The 26,873-nt window shown below is 34.2% G+C and overlaps 1 protein-coding gene across 2 annotated transcripts in view; it reads right to left on the reverse strand.

Annotated features, from left to right (window-relative positions):
* Positions 1-6,388: 6,388 nt before the first annotated feature.
* LOC115989100 (probable inactive serine/threonine-protein kinase scy1) overlaps positions 6,389-26,873 on the reverse strand; it is a 29,248-nt gene continuing 8,763 nt past the window's right edge. The window contains exons 1-21 of one of the 2 annotated variants that reach the window (XM_031112763.1): positions 26,751-26,842; positions 26,619-26,663; positions 21,945-22,096; positions 21,487-21,559; positions 21,172-21,294; positions 20,790-20,898; positions 20,255-20,334; positions 19,961-20,042; positions 19,575-19,714; positions 19,379-19,489; positions 17,919-18,035; positions 17,716-17,805; positions 16,764-16,817; positions 16,493-16,567; positions 16,223-16,298; positions 15,913-16,012; positions 13,724-13,793; positions 12,496-12,566; positions 11,686-11,795; positions 10,780-11,037; positions 6,389-7,009 (exon numbers count right to left, since the gene is read on the reverse strand). In XM_031112763.1, the coding sequence (XP_030968623.1) occupies positions 6,744-7,009; positions 10,780-11,037; positions 11,686-11,795; positions 12,496-12,566; positions 13,724-13,793; positions 15,913-16,012; positions 16,223-16,298; positions 16,493-16,567; positions 16,764-16,817; positions 17,716-17,805; positions 17,919-18,035; positions 19,379-19,489; positions 19,575-19,714; positions 19,961-20,042; positions 20,255-20,334; positions 20,790-20,898; positions 21,172-21,294; positions 21,487-21,559; positions 21,945-21,994 (2,055 nt within the window). In that variant the 5' untranslated portion in view covers positions 21,995-22,096; positions 26,619-26,663; positions 26,751-26,842 and the 3' untranslated portion in view covers positions 6,389-6,743. Of the gene's footprint in view, positions 7,010-10,779; positions 11,038-11,685; positions 11,796-12,495; positions 12,567-13,723; positions 13,794-15,912; positions 16,013-16,222; positions 16,299-16,492; positions 16,568-16,763; positions 16,818-17,715; positions 17,806-17,918; positions 18,036-19,378; positions 19,490-19,574; positions 19,715-19,960; positions 20,043-20,254; positions 20,335-20,789; positions 20,899-21,171; positions 21,295-21,486; positions 21,560-21,944; positions 22,097-26,618; positions 26,664-26,750; positions 26,850-26,873 lie in introns of those variants that run through there. The other variant, XM_031112762.1, reaches the window with a different exon arrangement.

Genomic DNA, 26,873 nt, shown 5'->3' on the forward strand with positions numbered 1-26,873 from the left:
ATGATCAGTTCAGGATTTCGGTTGTTTTTTGAGCTGCGTAAAACTATGTAAAATAGTTTTTATGTAAATTTTCTCTCTTTTCCTATTAGGCTACCACTAACTCAAATCTTTATCTTCTCCCACTTTCCTTCTTTTCATTTTTTCCTATATTAAAGACCCCAATTTACTATATATATATATATATATATATAATGCAGAAGATAACGTGAGAAAGGAGAACTTTTTTCAATAAAAAAGAGATCAATACTTCACAAAAAGATTCCAAAAAACTTTAAAATGGAGGAGATCTCAAGAATTATTTGAAGGTTAGTTTTTTTTTTTTTTTTTTGGGACTCGGTCTAACTTTTTTTTATTAAATCTATCCGTACGTTTTAAATTGTACGGACCCTATTTTTTACCAAAGCACTCACCATTGAACCCCACAAGATATCTATTGAGGGAGGGCAATTGCATTCACTCACCACAACGTGGCTTGGTCACTGCTTATTGTTGCTTACACACCAGGTTGGGTAATGTAGCTAATGACTGGTCTGTATGTGGAATCATCCGCCAAATTGCTTCTAATTGTGAAAATTTAGAATGATGTTAAGAAAACGCTGTTCATCATATAAGTTTGCTGACAAATTAGAGCGGCATGGCAATAAGCTTGCAGCTTTTAGCTCTTTGACACACTATACAGTTTCACCTCTGTTAATTATGTGGTTCTCTTCTAATACTATAGGTGATGGCACCCAAACTGAAAAAAAATTCTCATTCCCAATCTTCGTGTTTAAATTTGTATCATGTGTTTCTTTTTTCTCTGACTCCTGCAATTTGAACCTTTTCTCCCTTAAACCTTAGACATTTTGTGTATGGGGAGGTGTCAATTCAACTACATGGCCCTCAACATATAAATAAATAAATAAATATATATATATATATATCATTTAATAAATATAGAACTTCTTTTAAAAAAAAATCAATCTGTTTATAATAATTAAGGGAAATCTTAATGGGTACTTCACTTGAGCATATGTGAAAAAGGCATATACAAACCACAAATGGTAAAGGAGAAAGAAAAAGTTGCTAATCCCTTTTAATATGGTTAATTGCTTTGCCTCAATCAGTTGCCCAAACAACATACTGCTTATTCATACCACAACCACAAATGACAATGCAGCATTAGCCATCTGTAATTGCTAATCTGAAAGTATAGATTTCTTTAATAGCTCTATCTTCGTTTCTTTTGGCTAATATGTCTTTACTGAATCAAAATCAAACCACAAAAATCATATAAAAGTCACGAAATTAGAGTTTAAAATTATAATTAAATTTTTAAAAGAAATCTAGGCACAATTGCACAAAAATTCCATGTAACTAAGTCACACTTAGGAATATTGGACCATTTTTCCTTTGTATAGATAGGGGGGTCCCAATGGGATGAGGGGGCTAACAATTTTCTTTCCTTAGGAATATTGGACCATTTTTCCTTTGTATAAATAGGGGGGTCCCAATGGGATGAGGGGGCTAACAATTTTCTTTCCAAAACATTTATTGTAGGAACATAAAAGTTTTTCATTGTAGACTTTTCACGATTGAAGAATATGACTTGCCAACTAATCAAACTAGAGTTTTTAGTACCGACAACAATTTCACAACATCAAGAACAAACCCCAGTGTATATAGTGTCAAATTCCATGGTCTCTTGTTACATCAAATGAGTGTTTAATTTTTCTTGCAAATTATTGAATAGTAAATCTTCTGGGCCATAGTCTCAATTACAACTTTCAATCATGTTGGACTTGGATGACACCTATCAACACCATATCATTATGAGATGTAGAAAAAAATTGGAGTGTACACAACATTTAGTGTGGATGGAAAGAAATTTCATCCTATTCCAATTGGTTAGGTTAGTAAGGGACCTATTCCAATTAATGATCCTAGAATTTTGTATACAAGTAATAATCAAGGAAACTTCTACCTAAAATAAGTCGGACTTTTGGCAAGAGAGAAAATTGATGTCTAGACAAATCAAGCTAAGGTCGACTAAAATGGACCATATTCTTAATTTCTTATCTCTATTTGTTCCATGTACAAGACTTATAGTTAATGCTTGGCATATAAAAGTTGAACATCTTATCTATAGTCCATCCTTTGAAAACTTGAGAAAAAATTCATTTAAACCAACACAATATATAAATTATAAAGGAATCAAAGAAAAATTGTCAAAAATAATGAAAATTTAATATATGCTTAAATCTTATAAGGATGAACACAATAGCAATATCCTTATTTTAAATATAAAATATATATATATATGCTTATTTTGTACATATGCTAAAGTCTTATCACAAAATTTTTTGAGACTCATGTTGATTAGTGATTAGGAGTTATCAAGGAATAATCATCAATATATATATATATATATATATAAGCAGACATCTCATGTAGGAGCACATAAGGTCTTGTCAAGTGACGCTCTAATTTTGCATTTAGCATTTTTTTACCTCTTTCAGTAAGTTTTTTTTATTGTTACCCAAAAGTTTATATTAACTTATTTTACTGTTATCTCATTAGTCTCTCATTAATTGCCTAAGATTTCATCACACATTTCTCTCTTTTTCATGTCTTTTAGCATGCCCACCATTTCAATATTTAAAAAAAAGCAAAAAAATAACAATTAAGGATTAATAGTAATAACTAACCAAATAAGGCCTTGGAGAGAGATAAAGAAACACAAAAATGTTGTGGATTGTTAAATAAAATGCATTGTTTCACTACAAAATCAAAATGTATTGTTTCACTATAAAAGGCCTAAGACTAACAAAACATTTGAAAGAGAGAGAAAGAGAAATCTGAGGGGCCACCGCCTCCGTCATATTGGCCTCCCACCACCATCAAGATGCTGAAACCCCTATGAGTATTTTTTTTTTCTTTGTAATTAAGGGATTAAATATGATTTAGGTTTGGGTAATTTGGTTGGATAGTTTTTGTTTTGGGTATATAAGTAGAGAGAATATCTGGTACGCAATGTAAAGCTATATTCTACAATGGTTTTAAATAATCTATAAGACACATGCATACACACTTGCCCACACCATGTTTTAATGTCGCACTATTGATGAGTGGAAAACAATCAGAGAGTTGACTATACTTTTATTTCATAGTATGAAATATGTGAATACAACACAAATTAGTTTATTTTCGTGGCCCCATTATTCTTTTGCATTTATTTTTGGTTTCATGATTTAAAAAATAATAATCTTACTTTAAGAAGGCTACAGATATGCAGTGAAGCTACTAAACCAATTTTTAATATCTCTAAATGTATATATTTCTTTACTCCAATTTAGTTTACTTTTTCTTTATAATTTATGTACGACATTATTAAAAATTGTTTTACATAAAATATCACAAAATTATCCGTGCATCACACAGGCAACTTACTAGTTGTAGCTAATGGCATTTTCCAAAAGTTTATTTATGATATGCACCAAAATAAATACGATATCCTAATACGTCAAATGCAACAGTCCAGATTTCAAATTAATTTTTTTGAAAAAACTGGTCTAAGAGGATTTTGTGTCAATTTTTTTAATGTCTCAACAAACACCACATGCTTCACTGCTTATTTGTACCAAATTAACTTAATCTACATAATTAATAGAAAATTAAGCTCGCCATTTAAGAATAGCATATTAATTAACAACATTATCCTCAAGATAAATGCTTTTGTCTAGAATGCAGGCCTGGTTTGGGTTTGAAATGTTCAGATTATGACTTTGATTGAAAGAGTGGTATGTCATCCTTAACCTAAAGAGAACCATCACAACCATCATATAAGTTAAGAGTCCGTGAATTACCTCAGATTCCTATTTGACATTTTTTGTTGGGATTTTTGTATGAAATGAAATTCTGTTCATTGTTAAATAAGAAATTGAAATTCCTAATAATTGTTGTTGTATTCGTTGTTCATCAAGGACTTGATTGGACCCTAATATGTAAACAGTATTATAAAGGGTTTATGGCTTTAGCTTAAGAATGCTTTCATAGAGAGGAGAATAAAACTCTTAAAAAAGAACAGAGTAAAATAGAGAGAAAAATTGTAACTTGAGAATCTCATAGTTTGAGAGGCTGAGTATTTTAATCATATTGAGTATAGTAGAATTGATCTCCTCTCTTATTGAAATCAAAATGAAATAGAAAAATATTGTAGAGAAAATTAATATTGAGATGCCGAAGTAAAAGAGATAGAGTACACGAGAGTTATGTGGATCTCCTCTCTTATTGAAATCAAAATGAAATAGAACAGTATTAGAGAGAAAATTAAGATTGCAATGCCAAAGCAAAAGAGAAAATGTACACGAGTATTACGTGGTTTGACCTGGTAGTCTACTTTCTCAAGATAAAGCCCTTAGTAGCTACATCTTTGATATTAGCAGTGTGTCCCATTTTATTATTATAAAATTGGTTGATTAGTTATTACTTTGTAAAACTCTCTCTCTCTCTCCATTTTACATTAAAAAAATTACGTACACATGGGTTAGCAACCATAAAAGGGAAAAGGAAAAGTATGTCAATAGGCACCACTTCAACTGTTGAGCATGAATATGTTGGAATAGTGGCTAGGAAGTAAATTGGATGTTGCTTTAAGTGTATAAACAACTTGTGAGTTAGAATACTCTTTTTGAAATGGGCTTGGGGGTTACACCCATAAGGCCTTTATCTACTCACCTTTATCTACTCGCCTCCTTCTCCTATTATTATTATTATTATTTAGTACAATGCACTCCAAAATTTAGGACTAAGGCTTCGTTGTTGTAGTATTATTATCTAATACGAAATTAAACTGATTTTGTGAGACTATTTTGTTCAAAAAATGCCCTAACCTATTTGCCACGAGTTTAGAAATTATATCATAGCTAACATTACAGGCTAATTGGTATAAAATGACCAAAAACTTTTGCATTCACAATCAAAAGTTTGTTTGCTTCAATGCAAGCCTCCCAATTATCTTCCAGTGAAGTTGCTGTCCAATTTCCTGTTCGTATAGCATTTCATATAAGTAAGAATAATGATTTGTACATTAGTCCCAGAATCAACAATCTAGACAAAAACATGCATGCTAAGAATTTTTTATTAGATATTTTAAATTTGCGTAAAGGAGTAAGCAAATACTAAATAGAAATGTATTTAACGTATGTTTGCCTCAATAACAAGCCTCCCACCTATCTTCTAGTAATGCTTAAAGAAGAGACCACGAATTCCATCAGGCCCTAAACAATTAATTTTAGGAGATTCATTTAGTGCCTAACTCCTCTTTATTTGGTATTTCATACAATAAGAAAATGATTTCTACAATTACAAGCATCAACAATCTAAACAAAAACATGCGTGCTAAGAACTTTTTCTGTTAAATATTCTTTTTTTTTTCTTTTTCTTTTTTTTGAGAAAGTTCTGTTAAATATGCTAGAGAGGAATTAGTAAATGAATTTTGGACGAAATTGACAATCCTAAACGTGAAAGGATTAAACTGCAATTTATTTGTTATCTTTCTATCCTTAATTCATTATTCTACAAATTACTTAGAATTTAGAAATAACATACATGTAGTCATTGAAAAACCAACTGCAACCAATTGATGCTTAGTCCAACGTTTAATAACATGCCGTATTTATTGGTTCCCGAGTAAAAAAAATAGAGAGAGAGGCATGGGCAAGGGTTAGGTTCAGTGCACAAATGGACTGAACTCATGACAATTATTAAAAATGTGTCCAAATTCCAACAGGTCTAGTGCAAAAGAGCATTAAACATACGGCAATTCCAAAAGCCACATAGCATTCACAGTGAGCTCAATAAATGTCTTTTGCCTTTTGTTTTCTTTTTTTTCCAAATTTTGATTAATCAATCCCTAATTTTTATTCCAAGATGCTCAATAACTCGTCAACAAAATATTACAAAACTACAGTACCTCAAAACCTATAAGCTTGCTAAATGATGTCTCTCTTCAATCGTTTATTCTCTACCAACTCTTTTTCTACGGTACCAAACAATAAAACGTCTGAATGAAATAAGGAAAAAAAAAAAAAAAAAGTAGAGAATTCATTGGAGTAATGTATTTTTTTTTTAAAGTTGGATTGCTAAAATAGAAAAATGACTGTCTAGTAAAAATTGTTAGAAAATTGGCTAGAGTTCATTGTAAATGCCTAAAGTGGTGTCTGCTTAAGAAAAAAAAAAAGGCATATAATGAGCAATTATTAAGCTGGTTGAAACTTGCAATAGGATGAAATAGAAAATAAAGCAAATGCTCCCCACGCCCCTTTTTGAAGTTACAGGCTAGAATAAACGTAAAGCAAAACCATCTACAAACGTAATTCATATACAAATCAATTAAAGAGAAAAAGAATAATATCCCAGAAGATATGTTAGGCACAAATATAATGATGATGCAAATTTTAACATTACACCATTTGCAACATATGTCACACGAAAAATAAAAGTTTTCTTCTTCAAATGAACAATGGACTGAACTATGAACTACTAACTGCGTATCTCTCAGCTTAGTAAGCCACTATTGGACCAAAACAAAATTAATCAAAAGAATAATATTACAAGTCAAATAATATGGTCACAGACTGCAAATACAACTCACTGTGACATGGATTCGTTTTATATCAATAAGGTCAATCACTCAAATGTACAGATATAATTCTTGTAGTCCTTTCTTCTGTTCTGTTCTATGCAATTCTTCACATCCCAGATCAGGATGGCTGATTTTTTCTCTGTGCACCTAAACGTGGAGCAGCAGGCTTGGCTCCTCGACCTCGGCCAGACGATAAAGGCTGAGCCCTTGTAGCTGGTGCAGGAGCAGCAATGGCATTCCAAAGGTCATCATCTGCTGATGCAGCTCTTCTAACATTCAAAGGCTTTGATGTTTTTGGAGCTGGCGCGGCTATGGAATCCCACAAATCATCATCTTCCTCATGTTTGGTCACCGTTGCTGCATTTTTCGGTCGTAAACTTGTAGCTGGGGGAAGGGGAATGAGAAAAATTCCATTAAAAGACTTGCTGAATGCAAGACCAAACACTAAAAGCAACGGAGCAAATGGTATAAATGAGTAAGCATTTGTGTCTTCTACTATTCGCACACAAGTGATGAGAAGGATTTTCAAGTACACAATAGAAACAAGATAGAATAGCAACAGCAACTATAAAGCTTCTATTATGGAAAATATGGTTGTTAATGTGCAAATATTGTGTCAAGACAATCTAAAACATAGCCATGATCCCAGAGTTTTGGGGTCAGAATGGATACTCAACAAAGCATTCGGGGTCGGCCATGTGTATTAGGGGACACCCCAAGTTGTGCCTATAAGGATTTCATTTAAATTAAAATTACTAAATCATATGATGGCTACCAACCTATGACAACCCTCCTTTTTCCATGCTTGTGAGTTGTGATCAACTATGAGCAAAATATATGACACTAAGCACTGATATAGGCAGAGTTTGTCAAGACACATATATGGGGCAAAATAATAAGTTGCAAGTTGCTATTACTCTAGAGAAGAAACACATCCAAGTCGCAATCAAAAATCCAAGAAGAAATGTCTTCTTTTTTTTCATATGAGGCATGCCAAATGACAATAGCGAAATGCACACTTCTAAATGAGAGGTAGTTCAAACAGTAATCAGACTTCCCACCAGTAACAATTATTTTCAAGCTGGACTAGGCTACCAGTTGCGAAGCCAAAAAATAAGTCTACTAAGACCAAGCTAAATATATCAATATTTATTTTGCTAGGTATATAGGAGGAGGGGAGATGATGGGGTTTGAACCCCAGTGCCCAAGCACAAGAGGGGTGGAACCACTGGGTATCCCTCGAGCCTGTAAAAATATCAATAATTTTTAAATCCAGAATATAAAACATATTTTCTTTCATTATAAAGTCATGTGTAAGTATCCTTTAAATTATATTAATCACACTTAATATCTTTAAACATTTTAAGTCAAGATTATTTTTGGTTAAATAAATTAAAGATTACACATGAAATGAAAGTATAACAATAGTTTTAGAAAACATAAAATCTATACAAATCAATTAATTTCAGCTACATTAAATAATGTCACTTTTATATGCCTTAACATATACAATATAATATAAGAGAAATATAACAATAATATAAAATGAAAATTTTTCTTTTATTTATGGATGACAACAGAGACAGATCCCCCCACCCCCAACTATTGATGTATAAAAAAAAAACATTTTTTTTATCCCTAACTCTCTCTATATACAATATGAAAAGGAGATTGTTTTTGGAAAAGAAAAAGAGAATTTACTAAAAACATTTTCTTGTATACTTTTAGAAACATATGCTTTAAATGCTCCTAAAGTTGAGTTCTATACCGCAAAAAAACTGCAAAGTAAATGAGACATTAGTACTTTAAATGAGTGTTTGCACAAATTTTTTTTTTTTAATATGAAGGGAACATTAAGTAAATTTACACATAATTTAACATTTCATTAATAAATTTATAGGGAGTATGGAGGAATTTTAAAAAGCCAAGGGGGCCTGTTCCCCCCCTCCCTCTGCCTGTAGGCTACACCAAGCAACTCAAGATTAAATCCATTGATCAGGCATAGAATGCATGTGGGCAACACACATATTGAAATTCAAGCAACTCAAGATAAATCCATTGATCAGGCATACAATGCACGTGGGCAAGACACATACTCACTGAAATTCAATGTATGTGTGTGTCAAAATCAAATTACATCTAGTGTAACTCTTTATTCATGTTACATCATTTGGTATCTTTTTATTAGGTTAATATTTTGAAAATCACAACATTAAATTATACATTCTATTTGTTCTTTACACGCACGCCCAATTTGTGTTATCAAATGTATTTACTATCTCATCCCCAAATTCATGTTTTGTAGATAATTCTAAAGTACAAAAAAATAAAATAAAATAAAAAAACCTGAAATTTAATCATGTGATAAATAACAGTCATTGATTTGGCATAGATGATATCTGGTGTATCTAAGCCATCAATTGATCAAGCATAGAAGACACATTGGCGACATGGGTCAAGATGAAGTTATATCCTGTGTAACTCTTTATTAACGTTACACCACTTAATTACTTTTTATTTGGTTAATATTTTGAAAATCATATAGTTGGATTATAGGTTCTCTTCTTAACATGTATACCAAATTTCGCATTAATCAAATTTATTTACTATCTAATCTATAACTCATGTTGTGTATAATTTTAAGGTACAAAAACTAAAATTTAAACATGTTATAGATGACAAGGAAGTTGATCTCTAATCATCTTGGTACTTTGCAACAATGGCATGTGTGTGTATATATATATATTATTGGTGAGTTACACACACATTTAATGGGTCTTGAACTCACAACCTCACCCTCACTTAGGAACTTAGGAACTTATACAAAGAGAAGGTGCCCTTTGAGTTAGAGCTCATTCACACTTTGAAGAGATAATTTATAACATAATGGTAGATTTTTATAATAAAAAAATACATCCAATAAAAAGTTCTTTAGTAGTGTAACATTGACAAAAGTTGCACCAATATATATACATAGTGCCGGAGCGTGTTAATTGATTTATAAGGCTTTTGGAAATTTATAATTGATTCTAAACTAAAGTTTTTTAGTAATTTCTATATGTGCAGTTAGACAAAACCAAACAATTGAGGTGTAAATTTGTCTCAACAAAATAATTATACATGCTACATGATCACATATAATTATATAATATAATAAACAAGCAAATTCCAATAACTTATTTTTGGGGGGGTGGGGGGGGGGAAACCACACTTAGTACAATTACTCAAACCATATTTATCAAATATAAACATCAAATAAACCATAAAAAGCCAGCCGCAAATATCAAATTTAAATTTAAATAAAAATTTTAGATTATAAAAAGATGCTAGCTGTTAACCACTTGTTTATATTTTAAATATAATAAACACAATATACTACCAATATCAACTACGCGTCATCTACAACAGTAAGAGCATAAACAGTAAAACAACTAAACATAAACTCCTAAACTAACCACAAGCACTCAAAACATACTGACAGAGAGATTCAACTGCGGCACTTTCATTGAGTCTGGCTATAGTACAACCAGTGAGTTGAGGTGCCAAAACAATGACTTGTAGAGGCAAAGTCTTGAGATGTCACAGCATGGCTACTATGGCTGCCATGTAAGGGAAATTTTTTATGAGTTTTTTTTTTTTTTTCCTTTTCAAGTAACATTACATCTATATATGTGTCTGTTAGAAACTTTCTTCTCTTTATTGTATTCGGACAAGTCCTTATTCCTGATTTACATAGAAGAGGAATCCTAATTTGGATGGGAATCTTTTTGCTTATATTGCAGATTTGAGATTTGGTGCTTGGATTTGTTAAGATTATGGGCCAGATTGTATTTTATTGGGTTGTTTCATTTTTTTTTCTTTTTTTCTTTTTCTTTTTTTGATATTTTCTTGTCTCAGAATCTGGGAGGGCCGGTAAGTTAATTTCCCTAAAAATCTAAAAAATTTCCCATTTTATCAGTATTATAAATGGAAATTTTGAAAATTCAGGGGGGCCTGGCCCCTCCTTAGCTCTGCCCTGCGTGTGTGTGTGTGTGTGTATATATCTTCCGGTCATAGACCAGTTGGGGCAGATGGATGAACCATTTTAACTCCTATATCCACTTTTACCAAATGGTAAATACTGTCAGCAACTAGAAGTAGAATGGATAATCTACCTTGTTTTGGGCGGGAAGCAGATTGTGAGACTGGCCGCTTTTGAGCTGCTTGAATGTTTGCAAGAGAGGGAGATGGCTTTGGCTCTTCAAGTGGTTCAATATCATCCCAACCATCCTTGTCATTTTCATGCTCTTCATGGATTCCATTTTCAAGCTCTCCCCATCCATCCGTTGAGGTAGGAGATGGAGGTAGAGGTTGATCAGCAAAATCTGGGGTGGAATTGACACGGATAGGTGCTGTACTTGGAGTATCCATCACTAGGATTCAAGGAAAGTAATTACAGTGAGATTGAATTTCAAATAAATGCACTCACATAACCTTATGCATCCATTGGATGTCATAATCAATTAAGTGCATTTTCTAATATTGGTGCCAGAATGCATATATGTAACTTCAGAGAGACGAAAAAATTAGCATAATCAACACATTTTGCTCCACACTGTTCCTGTACTGTACATAAAGTAAGCCCTTATGTACCAACCCACCCTCTTTTTTTCTTCCAACAGCACAATAGAAGCAGTCTACAAGAATATGCATGTCCCAAAACTGTTCCACAATCAGTAGCCAATGCCTCCTTGACAAAGATAGACGCACCAGACCTCATTTATATTTATTTACTAAAAAACCTTACAGAATTACAGTCTGACAGATACCACATAAGCTATTCAATTATGAAACTTGAACAAAACAGGCTTTATGGCTCCATTAATTACCGGTTACCACCATAAGCTCTCTTGCCATGAAATATCTAAAAATTTATCAAATTTAATCCAGTCATTCCATGTAAGTCTATCCAATAACCCATACATGGGCAATAGTAAAAAAAAAAAAAAGTGTTATCACAAGGCCTAGATTTGCAATAAGGTGGCAAAGGAAACAAAAAGACAAGTTATCAACACGCCTACCTGAACTGGCATTGGAAGAAGTAGAAGTTAGGGGAGCACTGGAAGTCACAGAAGCAAGTGGAGCTTGTTCAGAAGGTTTGCCCTTGAGAGTCAAGGAGCTCATGGCCCATCTGCATAGGTACCATTAGTTTCAAGTCAATAGTAAGGTAAAGATGCATTTTCTAATATTCTGAGTTGAGAACCAATTATGGAAGAATGGAGTTGAAAATCAAGGTATTAATAGAACTATTCAAAAGCAATTGAATTTACAATACAGGCACAAATGGAGATTAATTAGGGGCATGTTTGGGCTTTCTTTTTTGGGTAAGTTACACACACTCTAGGTCATGAACCCACAAACTCACCCTCCATCCCATTAATATGGAAGGAGTATGTGCAATTTGAGCTAGAGCTTATTTGCATGGCATATTTTCACATTTGGATGTCCCATGTCTTAATAAAGGTTGATCTTGTAAAATGCCATCTCTATATAAACACCAAAAAAATTATTATAAATCATTTAATTATATATAGAAAATGCCTTCCTTCCAGCAAGCGCTAGAAACTAGCCAATAGATTTGATTACATGCTATCAACAACATAATAAAAGAGATATTTAAGATCTGAAATTTAAAATTAAAAAAAAAAAATCCATTTACAAGTTACAATTTAGGATTAGCAATAGAGTGGAATGATACATGATGGTTTCACCCGTGCTTTTAGTACCCAGTTTCACATAAAAGACAACAGCTTGGAATCATTCCAACAATTTGTCTCAATTTTGAATAAAAAGAACACAAACATACATACATATGTACATTCACAACTCACCCAAGTAAACTAGCATTTCCAGGTATTGATGACAACCCAAGGCCTGCACCTCCAGTATCTCCTGAATTTGCCTATAAATGAACACAAAGGGGAAATAATCAACATAAAAATTATGAAAGAATGGAATAAAACCAAATATCAGCATCATATATTCTAGTTTCAGACTCATTTATTAAAAATATATATATTCTAGTTCAGACTCAAGACCTTCTTTCCCTAAAAATTAACTACTTCTTAGTAAAAGTACAACCAAAAGAAAGAAATAAAGATTGAAAGGAGAGACAGGGAGACTTTTCCAAAAATGGAAAGGAACAAGATAGACATATTACTTTCTTCTGATATCAAAAGCACCACTAAAAATGCACAAGTCATAAACCATTCACTCTTGAGTCTTGAGTCTAAACTAATATACATATCCTTCTACATTCGGCCAAGAACATCACATGTATGATAAGAAGCAAAAAAATAAAAATAAATAACACAACAAAGCAAAAACGTTAAGGGCAGAAACCCTATCTTAAAATAAAAAATATGCTATCTGATTTAAGCATAATATGCATACTTCAAATAAGTTGTGTTCTTCTTAAGCAGATAACTTTCCTTAACAAGCAAGGAACATTTCACAACATTAATTTTGCACACACACTCTGGCCTCACGCACATGGCAAAAGAAACAATAAGCTTCAGCTCTGTAATTCTTTGAGGGAACTTTGTGAACACAACCTGTGAACATGAGGTCTTTCGTCTATTTTTAATATTTACCACTTATTTAAAGTAAAAACCAATAAACTTCAGATCAGTTTGTATCAAGAACTTTTCTTCGAGCAGGTGGGATGCTGGAGTCGCAAGGAAAAATACTAGCTGGGGGGTGCTATGGTCAGCCAAGGCGGGAGAGTCAAAAAAAGATCTGTGTAGGTACAAGGGTGTCTGTACTACAATGGCCATAGAAACATAATATCACAGACCATGACTTCACCAACTCTTGCATCATAGATGTGATGTCAACAGGAAATACATAAGAATTGATTCAGGAAAAAACGTGGAAGTCCGTTATCAAAAGGAAAAAAGTGGAAGTCAGTAAACGTAAGCTACACTCATGCACACAATACTTATCTCCTCAAATATACATGCAGATTTTATAAACAGAAGTTGTGCTTTAAACCAAAATACAACGAATCTTTTTCATAAGTAAAAAATAATTAGAAATAACAAGAATTAAAAAGCACACCTTCTCTTGGAATTGCTTCAGCATCTGCAAAAATTGATCAACAGCTTGGAATGCTTTCGAGCGAACATCGCTGTTCAAAATTAAAAAGGAAGACAACACAATGGCTCAAACACTGAAAATACTTCAAGGTCCAACAATAAAACAAGTAACCATGTTAAGAACATAAGACAGAATAGAAACAAAGAAATTGAGTACAAAAGAAACAAGAAATAATAATAATAAATATTTAAAAAAAAAAAAAAATCCCCACAGGGGGTTAAAGTAGCATCATAGAAATTCATCTTTTTATGAATATGATTGTTATTTTAATGTTTACAGATAGAAGAAAAATTATTGCACCTAATGATCCTATCATTTTTTTTTTTTTTTTTTGATAAGTAATAAAGATGTATATTCAAAAAGCTAACTCATGCATAAAGGCATGAGGCAGATCAAATATTACAGAAAGAGAAAAGAAAAAAAAAAGAAAATACTAATTACAAAAGAGAGAACTAAGAAACATAGGGAGAGAATCACCAAAAGCGAGTCTCCAAGCCCTAGACCAATCAAAAAGGGAGCCACTGAAAGAAGCACGCAGCTGGTTGTCGGAGCTTTCCATGTCCTCAAACGTCTGCCAATTTCGCTCCCTCCAAATACACCACATTAAGCACAACAGAACCAAATTCCAAATGCTAGACAAATGCTTTCCAAACCAATTCCACCAACCAAAAAGAGTATTTGCAACCGATCTTGGCAAGACCCATGAAATCCCAAAAGATATAAAAACTAAACTCCACAACCAATAAGCATTTCCAGTTTCCACAGTGAAGTAGCAAATGATCCACTGTCTCCCCATTACAACGACACATAATGCACTAGTCAACAAAATCAAACCCTCTACCCCGCAGATTGTCACTTGTAAGAACCTTATCCCAAACAGCGGTCCAAACAAAGAAAGAAACACACCGAGGAGCCTTAACCTTCCAAATACCTTCCCAAGGAAAGATAATGGGCAAGGGACCTCATTGCTTATTATAAAATGAGCAGATATCTAAATCCCCATTCTTCGTCAACTTCCATCTCATACGGTCTCCATTCTCAATTGGAGGTAAATTAGAACCCAAAGTACGAAGAAATTCATCCACAACACCCATCTCCCAATCATTTGATGCAAGAGGCAATGGGAAGACAAATTTATTATATTTTACTTGATTTTATGTATCAAGGGCATTTTTGTAATTTCATAATATTCTGGAATGGGTTGTGCTGGGTTGTGCTAACAGTCCATTAGATCTTCTTTTGGGCTTTATTTTAAGTTTGATTATTTAGTTGGGCACTTGGGCTTAGTAGTAAAAGCCTGAGTCCAAGTCCAAGTCTTATTAGGGTTAAGAAATCCTAGTTCAACTAGGATTAGGTATTAGTTTTCTATTTAAAGAGTTCTAGAACTTTCTATTGAGTTGATTATTAATGAATGTTTTCAAAATTTAAGAGCTATGAAGCTTTCTTTTATATTTTGTGTGATGCAACCTTGTCCAAGGTGTGATGCCAAGGAACTCTAGATGTGATGTTTAGGAAGTCCGTGCGATTCGTAGAATTTATCTATTTTCTTTAATTTTACCATTTACGGTTACTGTTTACATCACTGTTCACAGCCACCCAAATCTTGATTTTCACCTTTGTTTTCATTCCCAAACCCTATTAATCCTTGTCCCCTTTGAAAACCCTATAATCCCTATTATTTTCTAGCCTATTCCCCACCAAAACCTAACCCTAATTCTTCGAAACCCAAGCTATACCAGACCTGCCCCTGGTGTTCTAAATCAGAGTTTGTTGTTCCCCCTTGTCCTTTTAAAGGAGCCCCAGGAAAACATGTGTGCTATTAATTAATAGTTAAAACATCTAAGGAGGCCAGTGTTCAAAACCACAAGCATTGTTCTCCCAGAATTAACCATGTCTGATTTATAAAGTAATCCTTACTATCCGCTCCTACCAATAAAATATTACTGGATCAAGGGCACATTTCTTAGGATTGACAGGCCACTGGACAGTTAGTTGGAAAGGAGAAGACTTAATCAACATAAGAAATAAAATAGGACAAGCAAAAACAGTTTTATAAAAGGAAATGAGTGTTAAAAAAGCACAGCCCCAAACATTTACACCAGGAAAATGGCTAAAATAATAATAGGCAAATCATTTGAAGAATAGTTAACCTGTCAGGATCAATGGTAAGTACAACGATGTTCGGTAGAATCCGAGTTGCAATCTCAGTGACGTCATAATAAGCACTGGTGGCACATAGAGCCATGATCCCTGACACAATAAAATTTTGAATTGGTCCATAAACTAACTGGTACAACAACATTGGAGTTAATCAACATCCAACATTTAAAGAATTGAAGATGGAAGATAAAATGCACAATTTTTTTATTGACAAAACGTAGAAATATTTTTAATGCCCAGAACTTCATGAATAATGAGGTGAAAGAGTTGCCACAGACAAATATCATAGAGTTCTGATACCTGCTCCTCGGGCAGGCGAGAAAGTATCACGCAATGCACGAACAGTAAATGCATTAATCAAAACTCTCTTCCTTGTCTGCATTGTAGATATTAACCCATCAGTTGACACTCACAAAAGGAACATTTAGCAAAATATGCTTATGACGGCCAATTAGACCATAATGAAAAAAGGAAGAAAGCATGATGTTTGAGAGCAAGCATATCAAACAAGAATATCAAGTTATTCAGGATGCCAACAAATCAATAAAATCCGAAATTGCTGATACTAACCCCTTCATTTAGGTGACTTGCAATATTTCCAAGTAAAATGGTAGTATTTGTTCTGATTGCTGGCTCTTCATCAACCTGCAAGATTAACAAAACTGAGAAACCTATTGAACAGAAAAGAAAAAGAAAAAGAAGTCATCGTCAACTAAATCAATATAGGCATTTAATGATCAATAAAACCAACTTAAGTCATTAAACAGGAAGTCTAAAATATGAGTGAATAACCAGCTCTTTATAGGCTCCACTTCTCCAAACAAATGGTTGAAACTATTACCTGCAACTTTGAGAGATACTTCAATAATGACCCTGAAATAGTACGTTGAGAAAGCTGCAATGACAAGTGAAATAGGAAGACCATTTAGAAAGGAGTCAAAAAAAACACAAATAATTATCTACCATTGATTAATAAAATGACCGGGGAAAAAAAACCCATGAAATGCAGACTCAAGATGATAACACAAGGAAGAGAAGTGTGTTGCATCATTTGTCCGTAAATATTATGGTACTAAAATTTCAATCACAGCATTAAATTAGCTTGAAACAACAATTCGTTGAGCATGGATAAGAAATACTGAACATCCTCTGCCATTTTGGCTTCCATCTAGGGTCATATTCTCCATCAAATCACAAGCCATCATGTGTTTTTAGTTCCTTAACCTTTCTTTCTCTGTATTCTTTCTCATCCTTGAAGTGAATTCAACTTAATTCAAACCACTCTAATTTAGGCATGAACCAAGCAAGTTAGAGGACATTCTCTCATCTTGTAAGACATGGTGCAAGACAGCTTGCAAAGGGTGGCCTAACTGTATGGTGCCCCACCAAGAAAAAGACAGAAGCCCAAGAGTCATTCAAATAGGTATGCCAATGAGCTATGATTCAAATGACACTACCTCTCACAAGAATGGAAGGAGGGTGAGCTAGTGGGTTCAAAACCTACAACATGTTTTGTACAGCAACAAAGCCTTAGTCCCAAAACTCAGCTTCGACTCCTCAACAAACTAATTAGACTAATGCAACAAATCAACACTAATTATTTCTGCACTTTTTAAATGCAATTCATTATTCCTTCTCAAAAAATTCAACACTAACTACCAGAATTACTGCAGTATATACCTCATACATTAAAGGGCTCTCATCAAAATCAACATTGGTTTTTCTCAATAAATCCATTACACAGAAAACAAAGGAAATAGGAGTCCTAAAACCAGAAAATATGATGCACAAACCTTAGGAGCCAGAGTAAGCATGGATTTAAGAGTCAGTTCACGAAGGAAAGCAGATGTGTCCGAGAACCCGGTAGCAACATGAGGGTAAACCTAGTTGAAAACACCAAATGGAATTTTAGAATTTCCACATAATAGAAGAAAAGTAATTAGAGTTTGCATGATTGTTAAAGACATTAAAATCATTTGTATCATTGACCGCATACTTGTTCATCAACAATTTGTGCTGATAACGACTCTCCATATTGATCAATATGTTGCAAGAGACCAACTCGAATAGCTCGGTCATTGGAGGCAAATAGTTTCACAATTGTTGGCAGCACCTGCATATAATTAATTTGAGTCAAGTTAGAGTAAGATCTAGAGTGAAAAGAGGACCAATAAAGGAGGGTGGAGTAAAATAGCAATAGTGCCACAAACACTTTAAAAAACAAAGTAAATTTTTTGTTTGATTGGAAAACTATACAAGCACCCAGCAGGTCTTGAACCGATAACCTCACCATCAACTTTGCTCTTACAAAGGGAGGAGGTGTCAAGGTAAACCAATGGACTATGAACAAATTATAGACTATAACTTTCTTGCTTATTAGTTCTTAGTTTTTCTTATTTTTCTGTACCAAACTGCCTGTGTGCTTTTATTTTCATTGTATTGTTCTCTTCTTTACCAATGAAGTTAATTACTTATCCAAAAAAAAAAAAAAAGCTCTGTACCTCCCCTTTTCGGTAGATAATCTTGAGGAAAGACCTAATGTGTGTTCTATTATTTTAATAAAATAAAAGAATTTTGTGTGTAGGAACAAAAATAAGTAGATTCATTCTATACCTGATAAGTACCAATACACAATGGTAGGATGATTGGTGGTATACTTTGATCATGGCTATTCATTAAATAACCATGTAAGCCACCTCTGGACCATTTTTAAGGTATTAAATGAAGAAACGTCTCTATGTAAAGTAAGAAAATTGCTCCTTTGCAATTGTCAAAATTTTACCCAAAGCTGATTGGTGCTGTATGTGCAAATGCAATGGTGAATATGTTGATCACCTTTTAATTCATTGCCCTATTGCTTCATATTTGTGGTCCATGATTTTGGTTTTGTTTCGAGTTTCATGGGTGATACCAAAATCTGTTGTTGAGCTTTGAGCTTGTTGGGAAGGTCTTTTTGGTTGTCATCGAAATGGTCATATTTGGATGATTATCCCCCATTTTTTGATGTGGTGCATTTGGAGGGAAAGGCATACTTGGAGTTTTGAAAACACCGAAATTTCTATGCATAATCTTAAGTTCTTTTTTAGAACTCTTTTGAATTGATTGTCAGCCACGAGGAATCTCTCTTTATTTTGTATTATTTATTTGTTAGATTTATGCAATTTTTGTAACTATTGTTTAACCCAGTATGTTTCCTGTATAATTGGGTGACTCATCTTTTTTTATTTATATAATCTTATTACTTATCAAAAAAGGAATTTCTCCTTTGCACATACATAGATCTTATTCCTAGGGCATCACAAAAACCACTAGTTCATATAGAGCCATCAAACTGGCCGAACCAGCAACTAGAGCTCTATGCATTATATGAACAGATATCAATCAACCCAGATCATTACCAGACAAAAATTAACATCTGAAAATAAGGATATTGTAAAGGTACTGAAAGAGAATGACCTTGGCACTGAATTCTTCTGTCGAAAGCCAGGAACCCATTTTCAACAAAGCAGCCAAAGCAGGGGCAGCAGCTGAACCAAATTCGAGTGCAGAAGCTAATAATGGAACTAACTGTAGAAACAAGAAAACAAAAACATAAGCTGGCATTCAAAGACATTTCAAGTAGATATATAACATTAGAATTTCCATGTCACACCTTTTTCAGGACAATTGGACGAGGAAGCTGCTCTGCTAAATTTGGAAGCTTGCGGAAGAAGGTATCCTTTTCAACACTGTCTTTTAAATTTAGAATCTCCATAAAATGTATTGTGTCCACCAGTTTATTTTGGAAATATTCTGTCAATCCATTGGTTGAAAAACTTTATAATAAGAGGAAAAAGAATGGCGGAGAAAAGAAAATCCAAGAAGCAACATTATGCCAGAAACAGAAAAGCAGAGCTGAGTATAAGAATTCATAGTGAATTTCATCAAAATAGGTACACCACTTGACATAGCCACCACTCACAAGGCACATCATGTAGCAGGTTACCAGGACTAGAGTTTCTCCAAAATTATTAAATACAATGAAGTTTAAGAACTCACCACTATTTTCAATAAGCTTTGATGTATTCAACCTACGAGAAGGCACGGCACTTAAAAGCCGCTGATAATCTGGAAGCAAAGACTGTGAGGCAAGAAAACAGATGCAAATGAAAATTGAATCAAAGCAACCAACACGTGCATAAACAAAATAACACAACAACTAATATACTACTACAAAATAGAGGTAATGAAAGGAAAGGTTGGGTGGAGATAGTGTAGCGAAGAGGCAGGAAAATAACTCCAGAAGCATACAATAAGTCATCACCAACCTGTCCATAGCAACAAAAGGCTAACCTTTGGAATGGAAGCAGTGTTTTTCAGCTCCTCTGTTCTGCCCAACTTCATGCCGGAGAAGAGTTCATATATAAGACAGCCTATCAATTAAAATAAATAGCTCAGATTGCTTAAAGAAGCCTATAATTTAATATTAATAATAAGAAGAAGAAGAAGACATCATTTACACAAAAGCCAATGAGGGTGTAGAATTTGTATCAGATAAGTAAATAGAAGTTCTTTTTTTTTAATACATGATAAGTAGAAAGAAGTTCAGATAATACACAAGAATATGTTCAAAGCAAATATAGCATCATCGACACAGATCAGCCCGACATATTATGGGTCACAACAAGATTTAAAATACATGTATACCAACAACCACCGAGTGCAACAGTAAGAAAGAATTTATGATCCATCTCATGTAACAACAACAACAACCCAGCCTTAGTCCCAAAATTTTAAGGTCGGTTATTTATTATGTATGATCCACCCCGTGTACCAAACTAATTATCACATTTCATTCAAGCCAAAAAGGTAGCCATGAGAAGCTTACCCAAGCCCCAAGAATCAATAGCCCATGGTGGTGATTTTCGGATTGCAGCCCAGTCTGAATTCACCAACTCTGTCGGTTTATATTGTGCTCCAACAAGCCATGCATATGGCTGAAAGGAATATTAAAAAATATCATGTGAGAAACAAATCCAAATCAAACAATCACCAAGCCACTTATGCAGGAAGCACGTTTTAAATTATGATTAGACAACACACTTTCTTTGATGCCCCATTCATTAGAATTTTTGCTTCTTAATTATTATTTTATAATCATTTCCATGCATGAATTTTGTTTTAATTTCTCAGAAAAAATACAATATATAGCATTGCATAAGTCAAGAACAAATTGCAACTAATGGATTACATCCAAACATAAAGATTACCAGCACTGGTACAGTGGAAGCTTCATTATTAGAATCAAACTCAGATAGAACATCAAATGCATGCAACTTCCAGTCCAAAGTTTGTGTGACAACAACACTTGCCAAGGAAACATTTCCATGGACCTGAAGTAGTCAAAGTGAGTCAAATAGTAAAAAAAAATGAACATTATAATAAGAGAGAGAGAAAAGTGGAAGAAGAACAAGAAGCTGGACCCAAAAAAGAACAAGCTAATATATTAAGCAGAAATCACAAACACATATATCTATGTAATTTAATATCAATGATACAAGTATAGTCCACTTAAGGATACTTACAAGTTTACAATCATTATTTAAGAAGCTCACAGCTTTGGCTATCTGGTTCAGTCCCCACGCATAATACTCATCCCTGTAACAAAGTCAAGTCACTATATGTCAAAATGATTTAAGACCACCAACCAATTGATCATTGATGCTTCAAACAACTGCCCTATATTTGGCATTGGACTCACACATAGAGACGAATAGACAGTGTCTATCTATTGCCAAACTATAAATCAACAAAAAGATGGCAGATTTAAATTATTTACAACAAAATGCTTACAAAAGGAGAATCTATGGCAAACAACAAAGTAATAAGTCATTAATATAAGTTTAAAGGAAACTATGATACCCTAATATGTTCAAGTGAGTGAAAAAATCTAGCCAATAGATATTCGGAAATTTCTGAAATTATCCAAATGCAATCACATTGGGTAAACTATGATAGATACAGATGACTAGATTGCCCATACCTTTGTGTACCTTCTAAGCCAAGTTCCTTGATCTTTTCCGACAGTGGCATAACAGGCTCCGTGACAATGTAGATAGTAACCTTTGCAGTAGAACCGTCAAATGTTTCAGCCTCAGTACTGTGAAGAAAGGATAAGATATTGGGATGTCTGACCTGAAAAGGAGCAAAAGCAGCTTTATAGAGAATGCTAAAGCTTCTGGAATGTCAAACAATCAAAAGTAGTAGATCTGGAATAAAAAATAGACGGTAACACATTAGAAAAGAAGCTTCTGGTGTAACTTCAAAAAGCCCACAGGTAGTTTCAGATAGACTTTAGTGGGCATGTGAGTGCCCAGGCATGAAATGGAATCCACTATGCTCTGCAGTGAAGTATGGCAGATTAGGAGCAAAGAAGTTGGGCAGGAAATTTTAATCAAGCATTGCCAGAGGAATGATTATGGCATTTTGGTGAGGAAAGAAACCATCTATGGTGATGTGTTATTGACTTTAAATATGGAGAGGAATGGAGACAATAGACGACAAGGGTGACAAAATATACTTATGGATGACTGGATGTAACCTATGGAGAAGAATAGGGGCAGGCTAGAAGAGATTTGCAGACCATACTACTTTGGGGTTGGGCATGGTATAAGAGTGATTTTGGAATGATACTTGGAATTGGAATCAACCATTGAAAGCATTGTTTCTAGACAGTTCGTAACATGGATCTTTTCGCTAATGATACTCTGATTTTTTGTGATGCTAATATTGATCAAATTCTGATTCTCCGTATGGTGCTCATTTGGTTTGAGGCTGTGTCTGGTCTGAAGGTAAATTTGGATAAGTCTGAACTAGTGGCTGTGGGGGTAGTTTGTAACATGGATATTTTGGTGGCTGTCTTAGGCTGCAAGCAAGGGTCACTCCCAATGAAATATTTGGGTCTTCCTTTGGGGGCAAAATTTAAGGACAAGTCTATTTGGAATCCTATTCTAGAGAAGATGGAAAGAAAATTAGCAAGTTGGAAAAAATTATATTTATCCAAGGGAGGTAGAGTCACTTTAATTAAAAGCACTCTCTCTAATCTCCCTACTTATTTTCTTTCTTTATTCCCTATTCCCGCTTCTGTGGCCCACCGAATTGCTAGGCTTCAGCGGGACTTTTTATGGGGTGGCCTAGGAGACAAGCCCAAATTTCATTTGGTTAATTGGTCTACAATGTGTACTCCGCTTTGGGGATTAGGAACCTAAGAACCTTCAATGTAGCTTTATTAGGGAAGTGGTTATGGAGATTTGGGCAAGAAAAGGATGCTCTATGGCGTCAAGTGATAGAGGTGAAGTATGGTTGTGATTGGGGTGGTTGGTGTTCTAGCTCTTTCTCTGGTCCTTATGGAGTTAGTTTGTGGAAAAATATTAGAAGGGGGTGGCACTCTTTATCTTGGTTTATTCTATATGAAATTGGAGATGGATCAAAAGTGCAGTTTTAGCTAGATCGTTGGTGTGAATCTTCTCCTCTCGCAGACCACTATCCTGATTTATATAGAATTTGTTGTAACTAAGAGGCAAGTGTGGCGGATCTAATGTGGTTCACCAATGGAGTCCTCCATTGGGATTTTCAGTTTTGTAGAGAGGTGCATAATCGTGAATTGGAAGCTTTTAGAAGCTTCATCAATTCCATTTATTGCACTCTTGTAAAGGGGAACGGGAAAGATAAGAGATGTTGGTTTCCTTGTAAGAGTAAGGGGTTCACAGTCAGTGCTTATTACCATCTTCTAGTTGGCCATAGTGAGCAGTTTTTCCCTTGGAAAAGCATTTGGAAGCAAAAGATTCCCTCTAGAGTGGCTTTCTTTGTATGGACCGCAGCCTTGGGGAAATGCCTGACAATTGATAACTTAAGGAAAAGAAAGGTTTGCATTTTGGATTGGTGTTATATGTGCAAGTGTAATAGTGAAACTATTGACCATCTTTTCCGTCGTTGCCCGGTTGCTTTGGAGTTGTGGGATACGGTTTTTGGGTTATTTGGAGTTTGCTGGGTTATGCCATTCTCTGTTGTTGGGTTTTTGGCTTGCTAGCAAGGTCGTTTTGGCCGCCATCGTAATGGAGATATTTGGACGGTTGTTCCTCATTGTTTGATGTGGCGTATTTGGAAGGAGAGAAATTGTAGGTGTTTTGAAGACAAGGAGCATTCCATGCCTGATCTCAAGCTTCTTTTCTTTAGAACCTTACTTGATTGGTTCTCTGTGTGGAGAAACCATCATTTTTCTTCTATTTTGGATTTTCTTGATTTTTGTAATGTTTGTTTTTAATTTGTTCTCCCCTGTATACCCCCGGTGTACTTGGGTGTCTTTCTCTTTTTGATATCAATGAATCTTTATTACTTATCAAAAAAAAAAAAAATTGTTTCTAGACAGATACTCAATTGCAGCAGATATGCTTTTGTACATTCTTCTTTGGAGCCTTTGAATGAAAGGAGCACACGCACATTGTTTAACATCTAATATCGCTAGTGGAGAGGGTTCAAATTGTTTAAAGTGGAGGCTAAAGATGATAGTAAGTTTGATATTTGCTCGTATTATGAAGTAAGAGGCTCCAATGTCATAAGTTTCCCATGGAAGAGTATTTGATGAGCTAGGGCACCAAGCAAGGTACAGTTTTCGTAGGGAAAGTAGCATTGAGTAAAAATTTGGCAAGTGATAGTCTTATTAAGAGAGGTATAATTTTGGCGGATTGGATTGGTATTGTATGCAAAAATTAACAGTGCAACTACGGATCATTTACTCATCCATTGTGGAGTAGCCTATAACTGTGGTCATTTGTTCTTTCTTTGGGATTTTCATTGGGTGATGCCAAAAACTGTTGTGGGTCTACATTTGGTTAGAAAAATTGGTTTGGGAAACAGAAATCCTCTGTCTGGAATATACTTACCGTGGGTAATATGGCGGGAGAGGAACAACTGTACTTTTAACAATGTGGAGGATTCAATGGTAGAGACAACTTCATTTGTGAGATTGATATTCAAATGGTTTAGGATCCTTTGAGCTAGTGATATGTGCTTTATTGTAGACTTTATATACTCAGTTTCTATTAATAATAACTTTTCCATATTGCCAATGAGCTATAGCTCAATTGGCACTTCCTCCTATAATCATGGGAAGGAGGGTGCGGTCATGGGTTCAAAACCCATTGTGTGCATGAGTAACTTACCAATAAATAAAAAAACTAATTCGTCCATATTTGTAATTCTTTGGGAAATTTTATGCATACATAAATATCTCCTCATTGACTCATTCTAATGTAACAATAATAATAACAACAACAACTTATAGAAAAAAACATGGATTGCCAAGTACATTAAGTCATAAACTGGAAGCATATTAAGAGCAGTTTCCCATGTTGGGAAGGTGGAAAGAGAAGAATAGAAGAATCAACTTCAATTGGCAGTACTACCATTGGATGAAACCACTATGTCACCTTAGAGACTCACTGCCATGAACTTCAAAAAGGGATCCTTTTTGCACCTGCTAGTGTTTTTCTCTCAAGTATATACACAATCATCTATGCTTATTGTATCATTTCAAATTTTAGACCCTCACAATCTTTAACCAGGCTAGAAAATTGAGTAGACCAATATGATCAAAGAATTATCAGTTAAACCCCAAAAGTGACCATCAAAAGAAATTCTGATATTTAAGTATCCATTTGGGAACAGCTTATCTAGCTTTTTTTTGAAAACTTTTTGTTCAAAGTATGCTAAAGTATACTTTTACCTTGAGAAATTTTGAAAAAGTGATAAAATGCGGGAAAAAGTAAGGTTTTAAAAAGTTGTACATAAAAGTTAAAAGCTAAAAGCTGAGCTTATAAGTTGATGCCAAACACACATAGTATCTTTTCAAAGTTCCCAATATTTAAATGACTTCCACATAATAAAAGCTTCATTAAGTGTTATTCTGACCTCAATTTGTTAATATGCCATGACAAGACACAGAATTCTCTCATCCACAAGGGATAACAACATTGCATTTTTCCACATGAACATTTTTTGTTGGATACAATAATTTCAGAAACAACCAAAAAGGTCAAAGCAAAGAACCAACTCTCAGGATGCCAATGAGCTCTATCTCAAATCTCCTCTCCTTGTAAGAGCAAGGTGGAGGATGAGGTCATGGGTTAAAGACCTACAGCGCGTGTATTGTAACTTACCAATTTTTTAAATAAACGAAAGACCAAAAACAAACAACCAACTCTCTGGACTCAATCATATCTACACAGCTATAAAGTTCAAAGCAACTATTCATTCCTCAAACTCAGCCTTAAAGAATGCAACTCTAGCCTTTAGTCATTGAACTTAACAACAAGGGGATGCCTTAGTGCAATACTGCAATTAGAATATTGTTCGAATGAAGTTTGAGAACCCCACAAACATGTTGTTGGATATCACATATAATCTCCAAATGCATTTATAGGATGACCAATGAAAACAGGAATAACCATCCCCCAAATCCAGCCTTGGAGAATGCAAATCTATCCTATAGTCATGGAATTGGAATTTCACATTATTAAAAGAGATGCTTAGGTGCAGTTAGAATATTGTTTCAATAAAGTTTTAAAACACAAACATGCAGTTGATTATTGCGTATAATTACTCTATAAATGGCAAGGATGACTGCCTTTGGAAAAATGAAAACTGATTGCAAGCTAACCTATTTGAGTTTGAAAAACAGAATCATCCACATTGCATCATGTTCCTAAAATGTAGTTGGGAAAATAAGAGTATCAATCAAATAGTTAAACTGCAAATAGAAAATAATTTACAATAGCTATTAAAAGCTTACAGTGCGAAGACGCTTGACACCATTTCGACCTGCAGCTAAATGTCCATCCTGGGCATTACTCCCGGAAAGAGAAAATATTGACACTAGAGACCCATCATCCTGAAAGTTACACCAGAATTAAAA

The sequence above is a fragment of the Quercus lobata genome, chromosome 5 (genome assembly GCF_001633185.2).
Source record: "Quercus lobata isolate SW786 chromosome 5, ValleyOak3.0 Primary Assembly, whole genome shotgun sequence".
In the NCBI taxonomy this organism is placed as follows: Eukaryota; Viridiplantae; Streptophyta; class Magnoliopsida; order Fagales; family Fagaceae; genus Quercus; species Quercus lobata.